We start from the raw sequence: 15,872 nt of genomic DNA on the forward strand, positions 1-15,872 counted from the left end.
CCTCATGGGATTCACAGCCACGTCATAAAGATTAAGGTAATCATTTTGTTCCGTTTTAGAGTATATTCACTGATGATGAAGATGAAAAAACTGTAAGTAGCTTCTGTTTGTTTCCTGTTTCTTGCTTTCCCTCTTTTCTATTATAAATAAATAATAAATATTCTCCTTTGACCTGAAGAAGCACCTCTCTTACCTTTTTTTTCCTACCTAAAGCAAAAGCATCTCCAGAATCCCAGAGCATCATCACAACAGGAAGAGCCAAAATATTCATCCAAAGGCATTTATAACACAGGAAGACTGTCAACCTGCGCTGCCTGCTGCTACATTCTTGGCTTGGTTGCCATAGAGGCGGGGAGGGGTAGATAATAAAGGGGGTTTGGAAGTGTGCAGCAGGAGAAAAGTTTTGTGAGAATAAGTTTTGTTTTCCCAGATGTCGGCGAGACCGTTAGCCGGGCATACAAATCCAATAAATAAAAATAAAATAAATAAATAAATAAATAAATTCCTGAGAAGCCCGGGAGGAGCATCTTGGACCACCTGATGCGTCTGGACAATGGAGATTGGGTGTATGCCCAACAGGGGGGGTGGAAGAAGGGGTTTTAGTATGTAGGGTAGGCGCCATTTTCTTCAGACTTTGCTTTGCTTTCGATGCTTCAAGTTCTGATTTTGATAAATTCACTTTGAACCTAGAATGAAAGGACTCTGAGTTGTATTTGTCTGAATTCTGACTGGCAGCCTTGACAATGACAGTTTTCTCTCCTTCTTGCAAAAGCAGAACCCACCCCTGGTGTGGAGGAAGCACCAGAATTGCAGCCAGAGACCGTGTGTGTGTGTGTTTCTACTTACCTTCCCCATCAGGTCTCATCGTGACAGAAGTGCACATCCCTTCCAGAAAAATAATTTAAAAATAGCTTCTGCGCTTGCAGAAGCAAAATCCAACATGGCAACACCCACAGACTGGCAGTGACACAACCAGCTCCCTGGCGTTGTCACCGGTTTATTAATGGTTCTAAAGAACCGGTTAGAACTGGTTAGGAACTCACCTCTGCTCCACACCTTCCTTCCCCTGCCATGTTGGGGGGAACTGCATTGGCTGCCAATTGGTTTCCAGACCCAACTCAAAGTGTTGGTTATGACCTATAAAGCCCTACATGGCATAGGACCAAATTACCTCTGGGACCGCCTTCTGCTGCACGAATCCCAGCGCCTGGTCAGGTCCCACAGAGTCAGCCTTCTCCAGGCCCCGTCGACCAGACAATGTTGTCTGGCGGGACCTAGGGGAAGAGCCTCCTTGCTTTTCGTAAGAACTTGAAAACTCACCTATGTCGGCAGGCTTGGGGGTCACTAGACCCCAGCCTCTCCCCAGTAAATGTATTGAATGTGACGGTATGGATGTGATTGTTCGTTTTTAATATATGACTAGTTTTAAAATAATTTTTAAAATAATTATTCTATTAATTGGCTTAGAAATGTTTTATATTGTATCTTTTTGTATGTTGTGAGCCGCCCCAAGTCCACGGAGAGGGGCGGCATATAAGTCCAATAAATAAATAAATATCCTCGGCAGAGGTCCTTCCAGGAAGTCTTTATTTGACTCGGAAGCCACTTGGAATGGCTGATACAAGGCACGAGTTGCGGTTGGCTGGTGGAAATGTCAGTGTTGTGTTTTGCAGTGAAGTCATTGCTTTAGTTCATTATTTTCTGTCTTCCAGGATCTGTCTTATTATCAATTTATCCATGGTGGACTCCATCCTGGGATGTCTGTATATATGCAAGGCACAGTGCTTGAACGCAGCAACAGGCAAGAGGTTTTTTGGGGTGGGTGGGGTGGGGTTGCTCATAGAAGGGCAAGAGCTACCTCACTGAAAATAATAGTGATAAGTTTATTATATCGAGGCTAGATTACATTATCCAATTGCATGCCAAAATTAAGCCCTTTCTTTATTTTTTGGAGAGTTTCGCTTCCTGTTTTTCCCAACTCCAACTAACCCACAAGAGCTAGGAGCTTGATTCTTCTCTTAAACCAACAAGCCAGTTTCCTACAGACTCTAGTTTCAAGGCAAAGGAGAAAGATGGGGCAAAACTCTACTCTGAGATTCCCACATCTCCCATTCAATTTTCTGCCTGTCTTTCCCTCTCTCTCTCTCTCCCAGAACGTGGGTGAATTTTCAGGTGAACTTTGCCTGTGGCCAGCATAAGGAGGCTGATGTTCCCCTGCACTTCAGTACTCACATTAATGAAAAGACAGTTGCACTCAGCACACGTCAGGCTGGCAGGTGGGGAAAGGAAGAGAAACACATGAATCCCTTTCGAACAGGCGAGCAATTCGAGTTCATCTTCATTGTCCGTGCTTTCAGCTACGAGGTTGGTACATGAGACAGAGGTTCCTTTGGGGCTGCAGGAGCTTCCTGGTTTCCCCCTCAGAATTCACCCTTATCAGAGTTTGTTGCAGAAAAATAAACCTGGAGTACGGACAGATCAGAATTTGTTGCAGAAAAAACAAATCTCCAGAACTACGGGCAGATAAATGATTCAGCTAGATTAATTAACTTCTTTATAAACACAATCACCGACGAATTTACAATACCATTAGCAGAGTTCTTCTTCGATGTAGGGACAGTTACAAGTAAAACACAAGCAGCTTCCTAGTTCAGAGTTCAGAGAAAGACAAGAGACAGAGAGTGCAGAGCGGGCTGAGCCACACCCAGCCTTCGAGTTTCAGTTTTGATTCTCTGCACAGACTCAGATGTGCTCAGCGCCCATTGGCTGAATTAGTTGCTATGCCTATTCATTGGCTGACCATGTTAACATGGCTCTCCCAGTTCATGAATATCTTAACAACCCTTTGTCTGGAATGAGCCACAAATGTATTTAATAGAATAGAATAGAATAGAATTTTATTGGCCAAGTGTGATTGGACACACAAGGAATTTGTCTTGGTTCATATGCTCTCAACGTACATAAAATAAAATATAAATTTGTCAAGAATCATGTGGTACAACACTTAATGATTGTCATAGGGGTCAAATAAGCAATAAAGAAACAATCAATATTAATAAAAATCTTAGGATACAAGCAACAAGTTACAGTCATACAGTCAACATGGGAGGAAATGGGTGAAAGGAATGATGAGAAAAACTAGTAGAATAGAAGTGCAGATTTAGTAGAAAGTCTGACAGTGTTGAGGGAATTATTTGTTTAGCAGAGTGATGGCGTTCGGGAAAAAACTGTTCTTGTGTCTAGTTGTCTTGGTGTGCAGTGCTCTGTAGCGACGTTTTGAGGGTAGGAGTTGAAACAATTTGTGTCCAGGATGTGAGGGGTCAGTAAATATTTTCTCCGCCCTCTTTTTGACTCGTGCAGTATACAGGTCCTCAATGGAAGGCAGATTGGCAGCCATTGTTTTTTCTGCAGTTCTGATTATCCTCTGAAGTCTGTGTCGGTCCTGTTGGGTTGCAGCACCAAACCAGACAGTTATAGAGGTGCAGATGACAGACTCAATGATTCCTCTGTAGAACCGACTTTCCCAACTTCATATCTTCCATGTAGGGTTTAAGTGCTGTACAAATTGTTCTCATTTAGTAACATCTGAGTAAGTGATGCAGATGCCAACGGAAACCATGACTGATCTAACTTTAGCCTTTCTTTGGTTTACAGCAGGGGTGGGTTCTAAATCTTTTTACTAACAGTTCTGTGGGAGGGGCTTATGTTGTGAGTGTGGCTTGATGGTCATGTGATGGTGGGTGTGTCTTAATGATCATGTGATTGGATGTAGCCAACTCAATGTCACCCATGTCAAGAGGTGCCTCACCTGGCCCCTGTCCTCCCAGTCTCAACATATCTACAGTTACACCCCAGTTGCACGCAGTTGCCATCCTGTTTTTGCCTTGGGGGGGGGTTCTGATTTTTCAGCAAAGTGTGCACATGCCCATGAGACGCAGCCACAGAGCATGAGAGAAAGCAAACCGGCAGTAAGATAAGTTAGACTCCATCCCTGCACCAGACTCAAGGTTGACTCAGCCTTCCCTCCTTCCGAGGTGAGTAAAATGAGGACCCAGATTGTTGGGGGCAAGAGGCTGACTCTGTAAACCGCTTAGAAAGGGCTGTAAAGCACTGTAAAGCGATATACTGTATGTCTAAATGCTCTTGCTATTGCTATTATTGAAATAAAGGCCTCTCCTTTTTTTACATGTCCACATTTTGATCTTTTGATCCCCTCCAGGGGCTCCTTTGCTCAGCTTTGGAATGGGATGTGTTTTTGGGCAGAATAAACAAGGGTTTATTTGCAAAGAAAATGGATGGTCGCAACTGAGACTTCATCCCTTTGGTTTTGCCCTCTGGCAGGTTCTGGTGAATAGGAAGGCCTTCTGCATCTATAGCCACAGAATCCCTCCACAAAATGTCCAGGTCATTAGAATTGATGGAGACCTGGAACTGCAATCTGTGTCTGTAATGGGAGGACCACTGATGGTAAGTATTTGTAATGAGAGGTGGCACCTTCTGACCCTTGATCTCTCTTGAGGGATTGGCTCTTTGGAGATTGATTTCCTAAGCCAGTGATGGCGAACCTATGGCGCGGGTGTCACAGGTGACGCGCAGAGCCATATCTGCTGTCATGTGAGCCATTGCCCTAGCTCAGCTCCAATGTGCATGTGTGTGTTGGCCAGCTGATTTTTGGCTTGCATAGAGGCCCTGGGAGGGCATTTTTGGCTTCCAGAGAGCCTCCGAGGGGATGAGGGAGGACATTTGTACCCTCCCCCAGATCCACGGAAACCTTTGGAGCCTGGAGAGGGTGAAACACGAGCCTACTGGGCCCACCAGACATTGGGAAACAGGCCATTTCTGGTCTCCAGAGGGCCTCCAGGGGGGGGGGGGAGCTGTTTTCATCTTCCCCAGGCATTGAATTATGGGTGTGGGCACTCGCGCATGTGTGATAGCACAATTGCACGCTTTTTCGGGATCCGGAAAAAAAAAAGTTCGCCATCACTGTCCTAAGCTATTGCTTTCTCTTTCTCCTCTCCGGTCATTCTTCTCATACACCTTTTTTCATCCCTATATCGTGGCCATTTTGTGTCCTCAGTTGTTTTGGTCTATGACTCTGCATGCTTGCACAAACATCCACCCTGGAGTGAAGCAAGGATCAGCTTGAAGAAAGAGCAAAAGAGCGAAAGCAGAACCAATCCATGGCTACAGTTCTGGTACTTCCTCCAGCCTTCCTTTCCTGCCACGTTGGGGGAATTAATCCTTACGGAGGCCCTGCTAGGAGGTCTTTAGTTGATTCAGAACCTCGTGGAAAGGCTGATACAAGGCACAGGTTGGGGTTGGCTAGTTTAAAAGTCAAAATGTCAAGTTGCTGTTGCAGCCATTATTGCTTCTCAACCTGCCAATCATCAAAGGTGGAGCGGGGAGGAAGATTGAAATGTCAGTGACAGACAACAAGAAGAAACCGTCTCATGGGAAGCAAGGTGGTTTCAACAGGTGTTTGACAGAGCAATCGACTATTTCTCACAATACCTCTACACCTAATTGGACAATGTGACCTGCAGTAAAGTGGGGAGAGAAAGTTCTATACTTACTTACTTACTTACTTACTTACTTACTTACTTACTTACTTACTTAATTTATTATTTTTTAATTAAATTAAATTAAATTAAATTAAATTAAATTTAACTTCTATGCGGCCCAATCCGGAAGGACTTTATCTCTACGGGACTTGTGGGAGTTACCTAGAGCTGGTTTTGCTTTCATGCTGTGTTGAAATGATGTACCCAATAAAGTTTTGCATTAAGAGATTGGAACATCTCAACTTTGCTGGCTTGATTCGGTTCGTCGGTCAGAACCTTGACACAAAGTTTTGTTTAGTCATTGGATTGGTTCATCATTTTCTGTCTTCCAGACACTCCCTTACCATCACCCTGTCTCTGGTGGACTCCATCCTGGAATGTCTGTATATTTGCAAGGCAAAGTGCTCAAAAACAGCAACAGGTAATGCTCCCTTGGGGGTTCCCAGGAAGGGCAAGATTACTCAAAGCAGTAGTGATGAGATTATCATGTTGTTAAGAGACAGTTAAATAATTCTATGCCAAGATGAAAGTCTTCCTCAATTCTTTGGATAGTTCCACTTCTTGCTTCTTCCAGCTACAACTAAGAATGATGGCTAGGAAGCTGATTGAACTAGATTGTAGTTTCAGGGCAAAGGAAAAAGAGGAAATGCCTTGGGCCGAGATGCGCAGTGGGTAGAGTGCAGTACTGCAGGCCACTAAAGCTGACTGCTAGATCTGCAGGTCAGCGGTTCAAATCTCATCACCGGCTCAAGGTTGACTCAGCCTTCCATCCTTCCCAGGTGGGTCAAAGGAGGACGTGGATTGTGGGGGCAAAATAGGCTGATTCTCTGTTAAAAAGTGCTATTGCTGACATGTTGTAAGCCGCCCTGAGTCTAAGGAGAAAGGGCGGCATAAAAAAAAAGAATAAATAAATAAATAAAATAAATTAATGCACCCTCTACTATGAGATTCCTGGCCCTCCCATGTAATATTTTTTTTCTTCCCTTTTCCTCTCTTCCTTCCAGGTTCAGGGTGGACTTAGCGTGTGGCAAACTTGAGGAGGCCGACATTCTCCTCCACTTCAACCCTCGCATTAATCAGGGGAGTGTTGTGCTCAACTCACATCAGAAGTGGTGGAGAAATGAAGAGAGGCAGCGGAATCCCTTCCGGAAGGGAAATCATTTTGAGATCATCTTCACTGTCAATGAGACCGAATACCAGGTTGGTACACGTGACAGAGGAGCCTTCTTCAGACGCACACACCGTTTCACTATTTGTCTAGAGTGAAACACAAATGTATTTAATACTGACTTTCTCAGTGTCATATCTTTCAGATAAGGATTAAGTGATGTGCAAACAGCCAATAATGTGGCCAGCAACGTAGCCATTAATGGGTTCGAAAACATGGCTGTTCTCCACTGCTTCTGGAAGGAGAGTCCAGGATGGGTTAACCCTCAATGCTATTGGTAGAGACTGAGTTATAAATTAATAAATTAACATGTTAATTAGGCACCGCCCCTTGCCTGCCCCCAAGGGCTCAGTTTTCAAAAACTCAGTCTTTGGAGAGACATATGAGTTTATTGTGTAGAAAAAGTATTTAGAATAAACTTAATTACATGTGTAAATTTTTTGATTAACCTGTTTTCTTTGTCTTTCTTGTTTTTCAGGAACTGCCAGACAGGACGGGGTTCTTGCCCTCCGTGGGCAACACCCCCATCATTTTCCCCCGGGAAACCTCTTCCCTCAGCGGGTACAGTTTTATGAAGGGGGTTTTCAGCCATGGGTCACTGGCCTCCGTGGCCAGACCCGGCTGCAGCCGAAGGTGAGGGGGTCCGTCCCCCTCACTGGGAGGCTGAGGGGGAGTCGCCCAGAGAGATCTTTCTCCCCCCAACAGAAGAAAAGCGGAGGAAATCGAGGCGGCCCAGCTAGAGTGATTGCGGCCATATGTTGGGCGGCAGGGACTCCTAAAGCCGCTGCCGAAGCCGCCGCCGCCTAAAGCCGCCGCCGCCGAAAACCGCCGCCGAAGCCGCCGCCGATGCCGCCGCCGCTGCCGAGCATATTGCCGGCTTATTGGTTTACGCGCGCGCGCGCGCACTCGGGGCACGGTCCCCTGTGATTGCCGGTGAAAATGAACTCCTTTTGTGATAGGGAGGATATCGCGGCGGCTGGCCTTACTGTGGCTCGGGGACCTAAGGTTTTCCTGAAAGCCAGTTTCCTCACTGATGGGGCAAGGGCGAAGCATATTACCGCCCCATTTACTCGCGGCCGCCATTTTGGGCACAACGGTTGCACCCGTTTAGGCGGGAAACCACCCCCCCTCCGTCCTTTAGGCCTTCATAAGCCTGTTAGTGACGTATTATCGCCTGAGGGGGTGGGGCGACGAGCAAGGTCTCGTCAGCAGTAGGCAGCCATTTTTTTGCTGCATTCTGTGGAAAAGCTTCGTGTATACCACAAAGGCAAGCACTCGGCTGTTTTCTTCTAATTCATTGAGTTGATCGGTTCTGTGAGTACCATGGATCAATTAGCAGTTGGTGGGGAGCAAGCAGTAACATCAGCCCCTCCCCCCAAGGCTAAGGACAAGGGAAAGTCTAAGCCCAAGGCTTCTCAGGGCCCATCCACTTCAGCATTCAGGGAGGCTGAAAAACGTATTCTGGCGTTGGAGCAACGTTTGGAGTCAGCTCTACACGCTCCTTCTCTAGCCTCTGGAAGGTCTCCAAGCCCTGCACCATTACCAGGGCACTTGACTCCCAATTCTGTGGTTCCAGAGGGGTTCCTACCGGGAAGGGATTGGTCCCCAGATCGCCAGGCCATCCAGCAGGCTCATCATTCCCTGAGTGGGCCAAGTTCTGCAACCTTGTCCAGGCCTCTGTGGGGTTTTTCACCCCAAGCCAAGGCAGGGCCTTCTGCTACATTCACCCCTACTGCTGCTGGGCTCAGATCTCAGCCTAGTACTTGGCAGGACCTGTCACCAGCTGTCCAAGAATTGGTTAATAATGCCTATTCACAAGGCATAGCAACAGGGGTGCAGCAATGCCATCAACAACCAGATCAACCTCAAAAACGGAATTTGTGGTCTGCACCGCCCCTTTCAGGTATGGGGTTATCAGAGGACCCATCCTGGCAGGAGGGTAGTGAAAAGGACTACGACTTCTCTGACGATGAGACTTTACCTGAGCAACCAACTGTCCCAGGCCTCTTTAAACCCGCCTTGTTTCGCACACTGTTACACAAGGCCAAACAAGCGGTGGACCTGCCGGGGATCACAAAGCCCGCAGAGACACCCAGATCAACTACATTGCTCAAAGAACCTCAGCCTGAAACAGACCACATTCCGGCATCAGATATTTTTATTCAAAACGCAAAAAGGCCATGGCAACATCCAGCGGCTACTCAAGGCCCTTCAATGCTGGAGCGCAAGCTGTATGCATTTGATGAAGAGGTTGAGAATCTTCTTCAGTTTCCCCCAATTGATCATCCAGTGGTAAATCTGGTGTCAAATGCCATGGTTCCAGCTGAATCGGGGGACAATTTGAAGCCGGAGGACAGGAAGGCAGAGATCCTCATAAGAAAATCACATTCCATGTCCGGCTGGGCTTTTCGGGCAGCGGCCGCTGCTTCTTTTTTCAATCGAGCGTCCATCGTTTGGATTGAGGAAATGATGTCCCGCCTTGGACCGGAGGATGGCAGGATGCGGCAGGACTTAAGTAAGCTGTTGGCCGCAGCGGAGTTCTCGGCGGATGCCACTCTCCACTCTGCCAAATTTTCAGCAAGGGGGATGTCCACCAACTTGTCCTCAAGACGCTTATTGTGGCTTAGAAGCTGGCCAGCCGACACCAAGTCGAAGTGGCGTCTGGCTTCCTCTCCCTTCCGCGGAGCTGATCTGTTTGGAGAAGTTCTCGATAAGGTCCTTGTCGAGGATAAGGACAAACGGAAGGTCCTGCCCAGGTCCAACAGACGGCAGGACAGGAGGTCTACGCCTTACAACAGGAGGCAGTCCTTTCGCTGGGACAATTCTTCCGGAACAGGTCAGACCCAGAGGCCATATTCTCAGGGACGTTTCACCCAAGCCTCTTCCTTTCGGAATGACCGGGCCGGCTTCCAGGATAGAACCAGAGGCTATCAGCAGGCTCGACGCCCTTTTAGAGGTACAAGCCAGAGAGGCTTCAAGCGCCCCAAATGACTTCGCCAGCAATCAACCGCTAGGGGGGAAGCTTCGCCTCTACAGTGCCTACTGGCGTGCCACTTCCTCGGACAGGTGGGCAATAGCCACGGTGTCTGGAGGCCTAAGGTTGGAGTTCCTTCAGCCCCCACCCAACCGTTTCCTCCAGTGCCCGACACCAAGGAATACAACCAAAAAGAGGGAACTGTTTCAAGAAATACAACATCTGTTGCATATTCACGCTATAGAGCCGGTTCCACAGCACGCCAGGGGGACCGGTTTCTATTCCATGATCTTCACGGTTCCAAAGTCGTCGGGAGGTTGCCGATTGATCCTGAATTTGAAGCAGTTAAATCTGTACATTCGGTACAGGAAATTCAGGATGCATTCGTTGCAAACCATCCTAGCGGCAGTTCGCCCCCAGGACCTTTTAACATCACTGGACCTGAAGGAGGCGTACCTACATGTACCAATTCACCCACCTCACCGAAGGTTTCTGCGTTTCTGCGTCGAAGGCGTCCATTATCAGTACAAGGCCATGCCATTCGGCCTTTCATCGGCGCCAAGAACCTTTACCAAACTGTTGGACGTCCTCTCGGCGAGCCTACGTGCACAATCGGTGCGCCTAATGGCCTATTTGGACGATATTGTGATCCTGTCCAAATCTCAGGCCCAGGCCCAGCAGGATCTCGCCCTGACGATGAGGACCTTGACGGAGCACGGCTTTACCATCAATGTGCCCAAGAGCCAGTTGATTCCATCTACCACGCTCCTACACCTGGGCGCCATCATCGATACGACCTCATGTATGGTGTACCTTTCCCGAGACAGGCGGCAGAACATCATTTCTCTCATTTCCTCCCTTCAGAGGGACAGGAAGTCGTCCATGGCCTTCTTGTCCAAGGTTCTGGGAACTCTGGTCTCATGCATAGGGATCATTCCATGGGCCAGACACCACATCCGAAGCCTTCAATGGTTTCTCCTCCCGGCACAGAAGGTCAGGACAAGTCATTCCAATGTGCGAGTCCGCCTGCCGAGGGATGTGAAAGAAGCCCTGGCATGGTGGGCCTCCCCAGCCTTGTACCGGGGGCTCTCGTTTCGCACTCACGACTTACTCACACTGACGACGGATGCCAGCTTATCGGGTTGGGGAGCGCATATCGGTCAGCAATGCGCACAAGGACTCTGGTCCACGGAGGACCTCAACCCGGTGAACATCAATCTGTTAGAGCTAAGGGCAGTCTTTCTGGCACTCCAACACTTCACCCTTCTAGTACAGAACAAGCATGTATTAGTCTTGACGGACAATGTCGCGACCAAGGCCTACCTCAACCACCAGGGGGGTACCAGGTCACGACGCCTCATGCAGGAGGCTTCAGCCCTCTTCACCTGGGCCGAGAGGAATCTGCAATCGTTATCAGCAGAGCATATCGCAGGAGTGGACAACACTCAGGCCGATTGGCTGAGCAGAACCACGCTCGACCCAACGGAATGGAAGCTGGACTCGCAACTATTCCGGATGATCACGGAGCGCTTCGGCACGCCTCTGGTGGACATGTTCGCAACGCACAACAATGCGCAACTCCCCAGATACTATACCCGCTACCCCTCGCACAAAGCGGAGGGGGTCGATGCCTTAATTTCCAGTTGGCCACGAGGTCTCCTCTATGCCTACCCGCCGACAAAGATTCTGCCAAGGGTCGTCGACAAGATTTTGCAGGAGAAGGCAGAAGTGATTCTGGTGGCTCCGTACTGGCCGCGCAGACCGTGGTTTTCGGACCTAGTGTCCCTCTCAGTCTCCCCGCCATGGAGGATTCCGGACACGAAAATATCCCTCAGCCAAGGATCAGTCCAACACCCGGAACCCCAGTGGTTCCAGTTGACCGTCTGGAGATTGAGCGGGGCAGATTGAGAGAACATAACTTGCCTGATGACATTATTTCAACAATGCAGGCAGCTAGGAGGCCATCCACCTCAAGAATATACCAGGCCACCTGGTCGGCCTTCTGTAAATTTTGTCAGGAGAACAACATGGATTTGGCGTCAGCTTCAGTGTTACAGGTATTGGGGTTCCTCCAGGCAGGTTTGCAGCGAGGTTTAGCTCCAAATACCCTCAGGAGGCAGGTCGCAGCTCTGTCAACTGTGATTAGGACGGGAGAGTTTAGGTCCTTATCTTTCCATCCTTGGATAAAGGATTTTCTTAAGGGTGCTGCGAATACTAATCCCCCACCAATTCATCGCTTCCCGTCATGGGACCTGTCGCTGGTGCTAAAGGCATTGACCGGTCCACCATTTGAACCACTAAGGTCCATAGCACTTAGGTTCCTTACTATTAAAACAGCTTTCTTGGTCGCGATTACGTCGGCCAGGAGGGTTTCGGACATATCAGCCCTCTCCATACGTCCAGATCTTTGTATATTTTACCCTGACAGACTGGTTTTAAGGTTAGATCCAACTTTTATACCTAAAATCAATTCCCTGTTTCACAGGAAACAAGAGATAGTGTTACCTGACTTTTGTACTCATGGGCACCATCCGTTAGAACTCCGGTGGCACAAGCTGGATGTCAGGAGAGCGGTCAAGATATATATTAGAAGGACAGAGTCATTTAGAAGGTCTGAAAGGTTGTTCATCTCTTTCTCACAGACTAAATCGGGGCTTGGGGTTTCTCCCAGGTCAATCAGTCGTTGGATCCGCGAGTGTATTGCTGAGGCTTACGGGACTACCCCTCACATTCTCCCTCAAGGGATTACTGCTCATTCCACTCGCAGCGCGGCCACATCAGCAGCCTGGAGGACGCAGGCTTCGGCCGAGGACATATGCCGGGCAGCAACGTGGACTGCTCCCTCTACATTTATCCGGCATTATAAACTGGACATGTACGCCTCAGCTGAGGCTTCGTTTGGGAGAAGGGTGTTGCAGAGGGTTTGTTCTTCTACTGTTGATCCCTGAATCTGCACTCCCCCACCCTTGGACTAGAACTGGGGTATATCCCATCCTGGACTCTCCTTCCAGAAGCAGTGGAGAAGAACCGTTGTACCTACCTGAACGGTCTTCTCGATGCTCTGGAAGGAGAGTCCAGACCCGCCCAAGTAATCGTTTGATTCAAGGGATTGGGTTTACGGTTTTTAGCTGGTTGTGTTTGTTAAGGGTTCAATAAAATTGTGTTGAATTATAATGACTTCGTTTTTGAAACTGAGCCCTTGGGGGCAGGCAAGGGGCGGTGCCTAATTAACATGTTAATTTATTAATTTATAACTCAGTCTCTACCAATAGCATTGAGGGTTAACCCATCCTGGACTCTCCTTCCAGAGCATCGAGAAGACCGTTCAGGTAGGTACAACGGTTCTTTTTTAATTGGACAGCTTTTCTTTGCTCCGCAACCCCACAAAGCTTGTAAATGCCAGGACTAGTTGCGAAGATACTATTTCATCAGTGTCCTAACTGCTAACAGTCATTAAATGAGGATGTCCTGTGGATGCTGTCAAAGTCCCTAGTCCCTCAAAAAGGGGCTAAGTGCAACCCAGCTGTGTGGGGTCACTCACGAACGCGAATCCTAGAAAGAAAAACTGGACACATTGTCTCTCTGGGTGAAGTGACCTGGTGTAGAGCCACATACCCCTTTTTATTTGGGGACATAAGGAAATGGGGGATAATTACACATACATGTCAAATGATACATCCAATAACACAACTTCAACTGTATCTTTTGAGTTCTTCCTTTTCCCATAGATATCAAGAAACAATTTCCTAGAAAACTCTTCCCAACAGCAGATGTTCCTCACACCTAATTTCTCTGAAGTCTTCTGCCTTATCTCACTAATCTTCCTTAATCACCCTGTTGTCCTGTTGTATGCTTCAGGCAATGTAAATTCCCCCCCCCCCACTTTGATCCTATAACAGAGTGGTGAAAACTTTGTGAGATGTTTATTTGAGCCCTTTTGTTTCCCTGTTGTAATTGCCAGATATGCAGATTAGGCAGGTTAGTGCCCTTCCTGTCCTGGGTTATAGAATCAGGGTAAGAGTATTTTTATGCTAGAGGTTTATAATTTATAAATCCTATTCTAACATTTATGCTATACTGCAACAACATCCTGCTACAGAATGGAAAATCTTTTTTTTTTGGCGGGGGGGGGAGGAGCTTTAGGGTGGGATGTGTTCTCTGCCACCTGAGGTGCTGCAAAGTCCCTGATCAAGACAATGTCTTCATAGGGACTAAGAGCAACCCAGCCAGGGGGGGGGGGGGGTTGTCACTCATGAACGTACATCCCAGAAAGAAGACTTGGACACATTTTCTCTCTGGGTGAAGTGACACAGTATGGAGCCGTGTACCTCTTTTTATTTGGGAGCATAAGCAGATGGGGATAATTACACGTACATGTCAAGGGATACACAGACATCCAATAACATAACTTCAAACATGACATATCTTTGAGTCCTCCCTTTCCCCCAGATATCACAAACCAATTTCCTTGAAACCTTTCCTTTGAGCAAATGTTTCTCACACCTAATTTCTCTGAAGCCTTCTGCCTTATCACAACCAATCTCCTTTATCACAGTCTCGTCCTGTTTTGCTTCAGGCAATGTAAATTTCCCCCTGTCTGGAGTGATGTATACTTGTTTATCAGTGAGATGTTTATTGAACCCTTTTATGGTCAGTTGTCTTCCTGTTGCAAATTCACCAGAAGTGCAGACTTTTTATTTATTTATTTATCTATTTATCTATTTTATTTATCTATTTATCTATTTTATTTATCTATTTTATTTATTTATCTATTTATTTATCTATTTATCTATTTATTTATTTATTTATTTATTTATTACATTTGTATGCCACCCCTCTCCATAGACTCGGGGCGGCTCACAATACAATAAAAACAGTTCCTGGCAAATCTAATAATTTAAAATTTAAAATTTAAAATAGTTTAAAAACCCCATTTTTAAGCAGACATATTTACAAGCATACCATACATAAATTGTATAGGCCCAGGGGAGATATCTCAGTTCCCCCATGCCTGACAACAAAGGTGGGTTTTAAGGAGTTTGCGAAAGGCAAAGAGGGTAGGGGCAGTTCTAATCTCCGGGGGGAGCTGGTTCCGGAGAGTCAGGGCCGCCACAGAGAAGGCTCTTCCCCTGGAGCCCGCCAACCGACATTGTTTAGTTGGCGGGACCCGGAGAAGGCCCACTCTGTGGGACCTAATCGGTCGCTGGGATTCGTGCAGCAGAAGGCGGTCTCGGAGATATTCTGGTCCGGTGCCATGAAGGGCTTTATAGGTCATAACCAACACTTTGAATTGTGACCGTACTTAAGCAAGTTAGTACCGTCCTATCCTGGCTATAATAGAATCAGGGTAAGCAGAGCATTTTTATGCTAGATGCCCAGATATATATAATATGATATATTCCTATTCTAACATCTTATGCTATACTGCAACAACTTCCTGCAAAGAAAGTGGGGTGATCCCAATTGAAGCTTCATCCTTTCAATTTTACCCCTTGACAGATCCTGGTAAATGGGGAGCACCTTGGCAACTTCAGGCACAGACTCCCACCGCAATTGATAAATTTCATTAACCTGTTTGGGGGCCTGGAGTTTCGATCTCTGACCATAGTGAAAGGACAACTAGTGGAGACCATGGTAAGTAGTAGTGGGTTTCACTTAATTTTGCTACCTGTTTGCTATTAGGAGTGTGTGTGTGTGTGTGTGTTTGTTTGTATGTGACATTCTGCACATGCGCAGAGACATCGGGTGGGCGGGATGAACCAATAGCAACTCACCTCCGATGGTAACTGTTTGCTATTAATCCTTGATCACTTTTTAGGAATAAATACCGAGTTGGTTCAATTCCCAAGCTGTCACTTTCCCTTTCTCCCCGCCAGTCATTCTTCTTGTACATTTTTCTTAACCGTTAAGAACTACAGCCCCTTTTGGTGATCAGTTGTCTTGGCTTACAACTCTTCAAGCAAGGAAAAATAAAATAAATAAATCCCACAGTGAGACTCGTACCAGCAATTACATAGGGAGCAGTTTTACCCAAAGGCCATTTCCCCTTTGCAAATGTCCAGGAAGCCGAGTTTCTCAACCTGGCAACTTTAAGATGTGGGGCCTCAACTCCCAGAATGGCTTAGCACCGTGATGGTCAACCTTTTTTCCCTTGGGTGCCGAAAGAGCA

At 47.1% G+C, this 15,872-nt stretch overlaps 1 protein-coding gene across 1 annotated transcript in view; it reads left to right on the forward strand.

Moving 5' to 3' along the window:
* Positions 1–15,872, forward strand: part of LOC139174313 (uncharacterized) — a 36,970-nt gene that overhangs the window by 18,371 nt on the left and 2,727 nt on the right. The window contains exons 19-25 of the mRNA XM_070764609.1: positions 60–92; positions 1,713–1,801; positions 2,154–2,364; positions 4,342–4,467; positions 5,894–5,982; positions 6,566–6,761; positions 15,203–15,337. Coding sequence (XP_070620710.1) covers positions 60–92; positions 1,713–1,801; positions 2,154–2,364; positions 4,342–4,467; positions 5,894–5,982; positions 6,566–6,761; positions 15,203–15,337 — 879 coding nt within the window. The remainder of the gene's footprint in view (positions 1–59; positions 93–1,712; positions 1,802–2,153; positions 2,365–4,341; positions 4,468–5,893; positions 5,983–6,565; positions 6,762–15,202; positions 15,338–15,872) is intronic.

This window comes from Erythrolamprus reginae, chromosome 11, assembly GCF_031021105.1.
Source record: "Erythrolamprus reginae isolate rEryReg1 chromosome 11, rEryReg1.hap1, whole genome shotgun sequence".
Classification (NCBI taxonomy): Eukaryota; Metazoa; Chordata; class Lepidosauria; order Squamata; family Dipsadidae; genus Erythrolamprus; species Erythrolamprus reginae.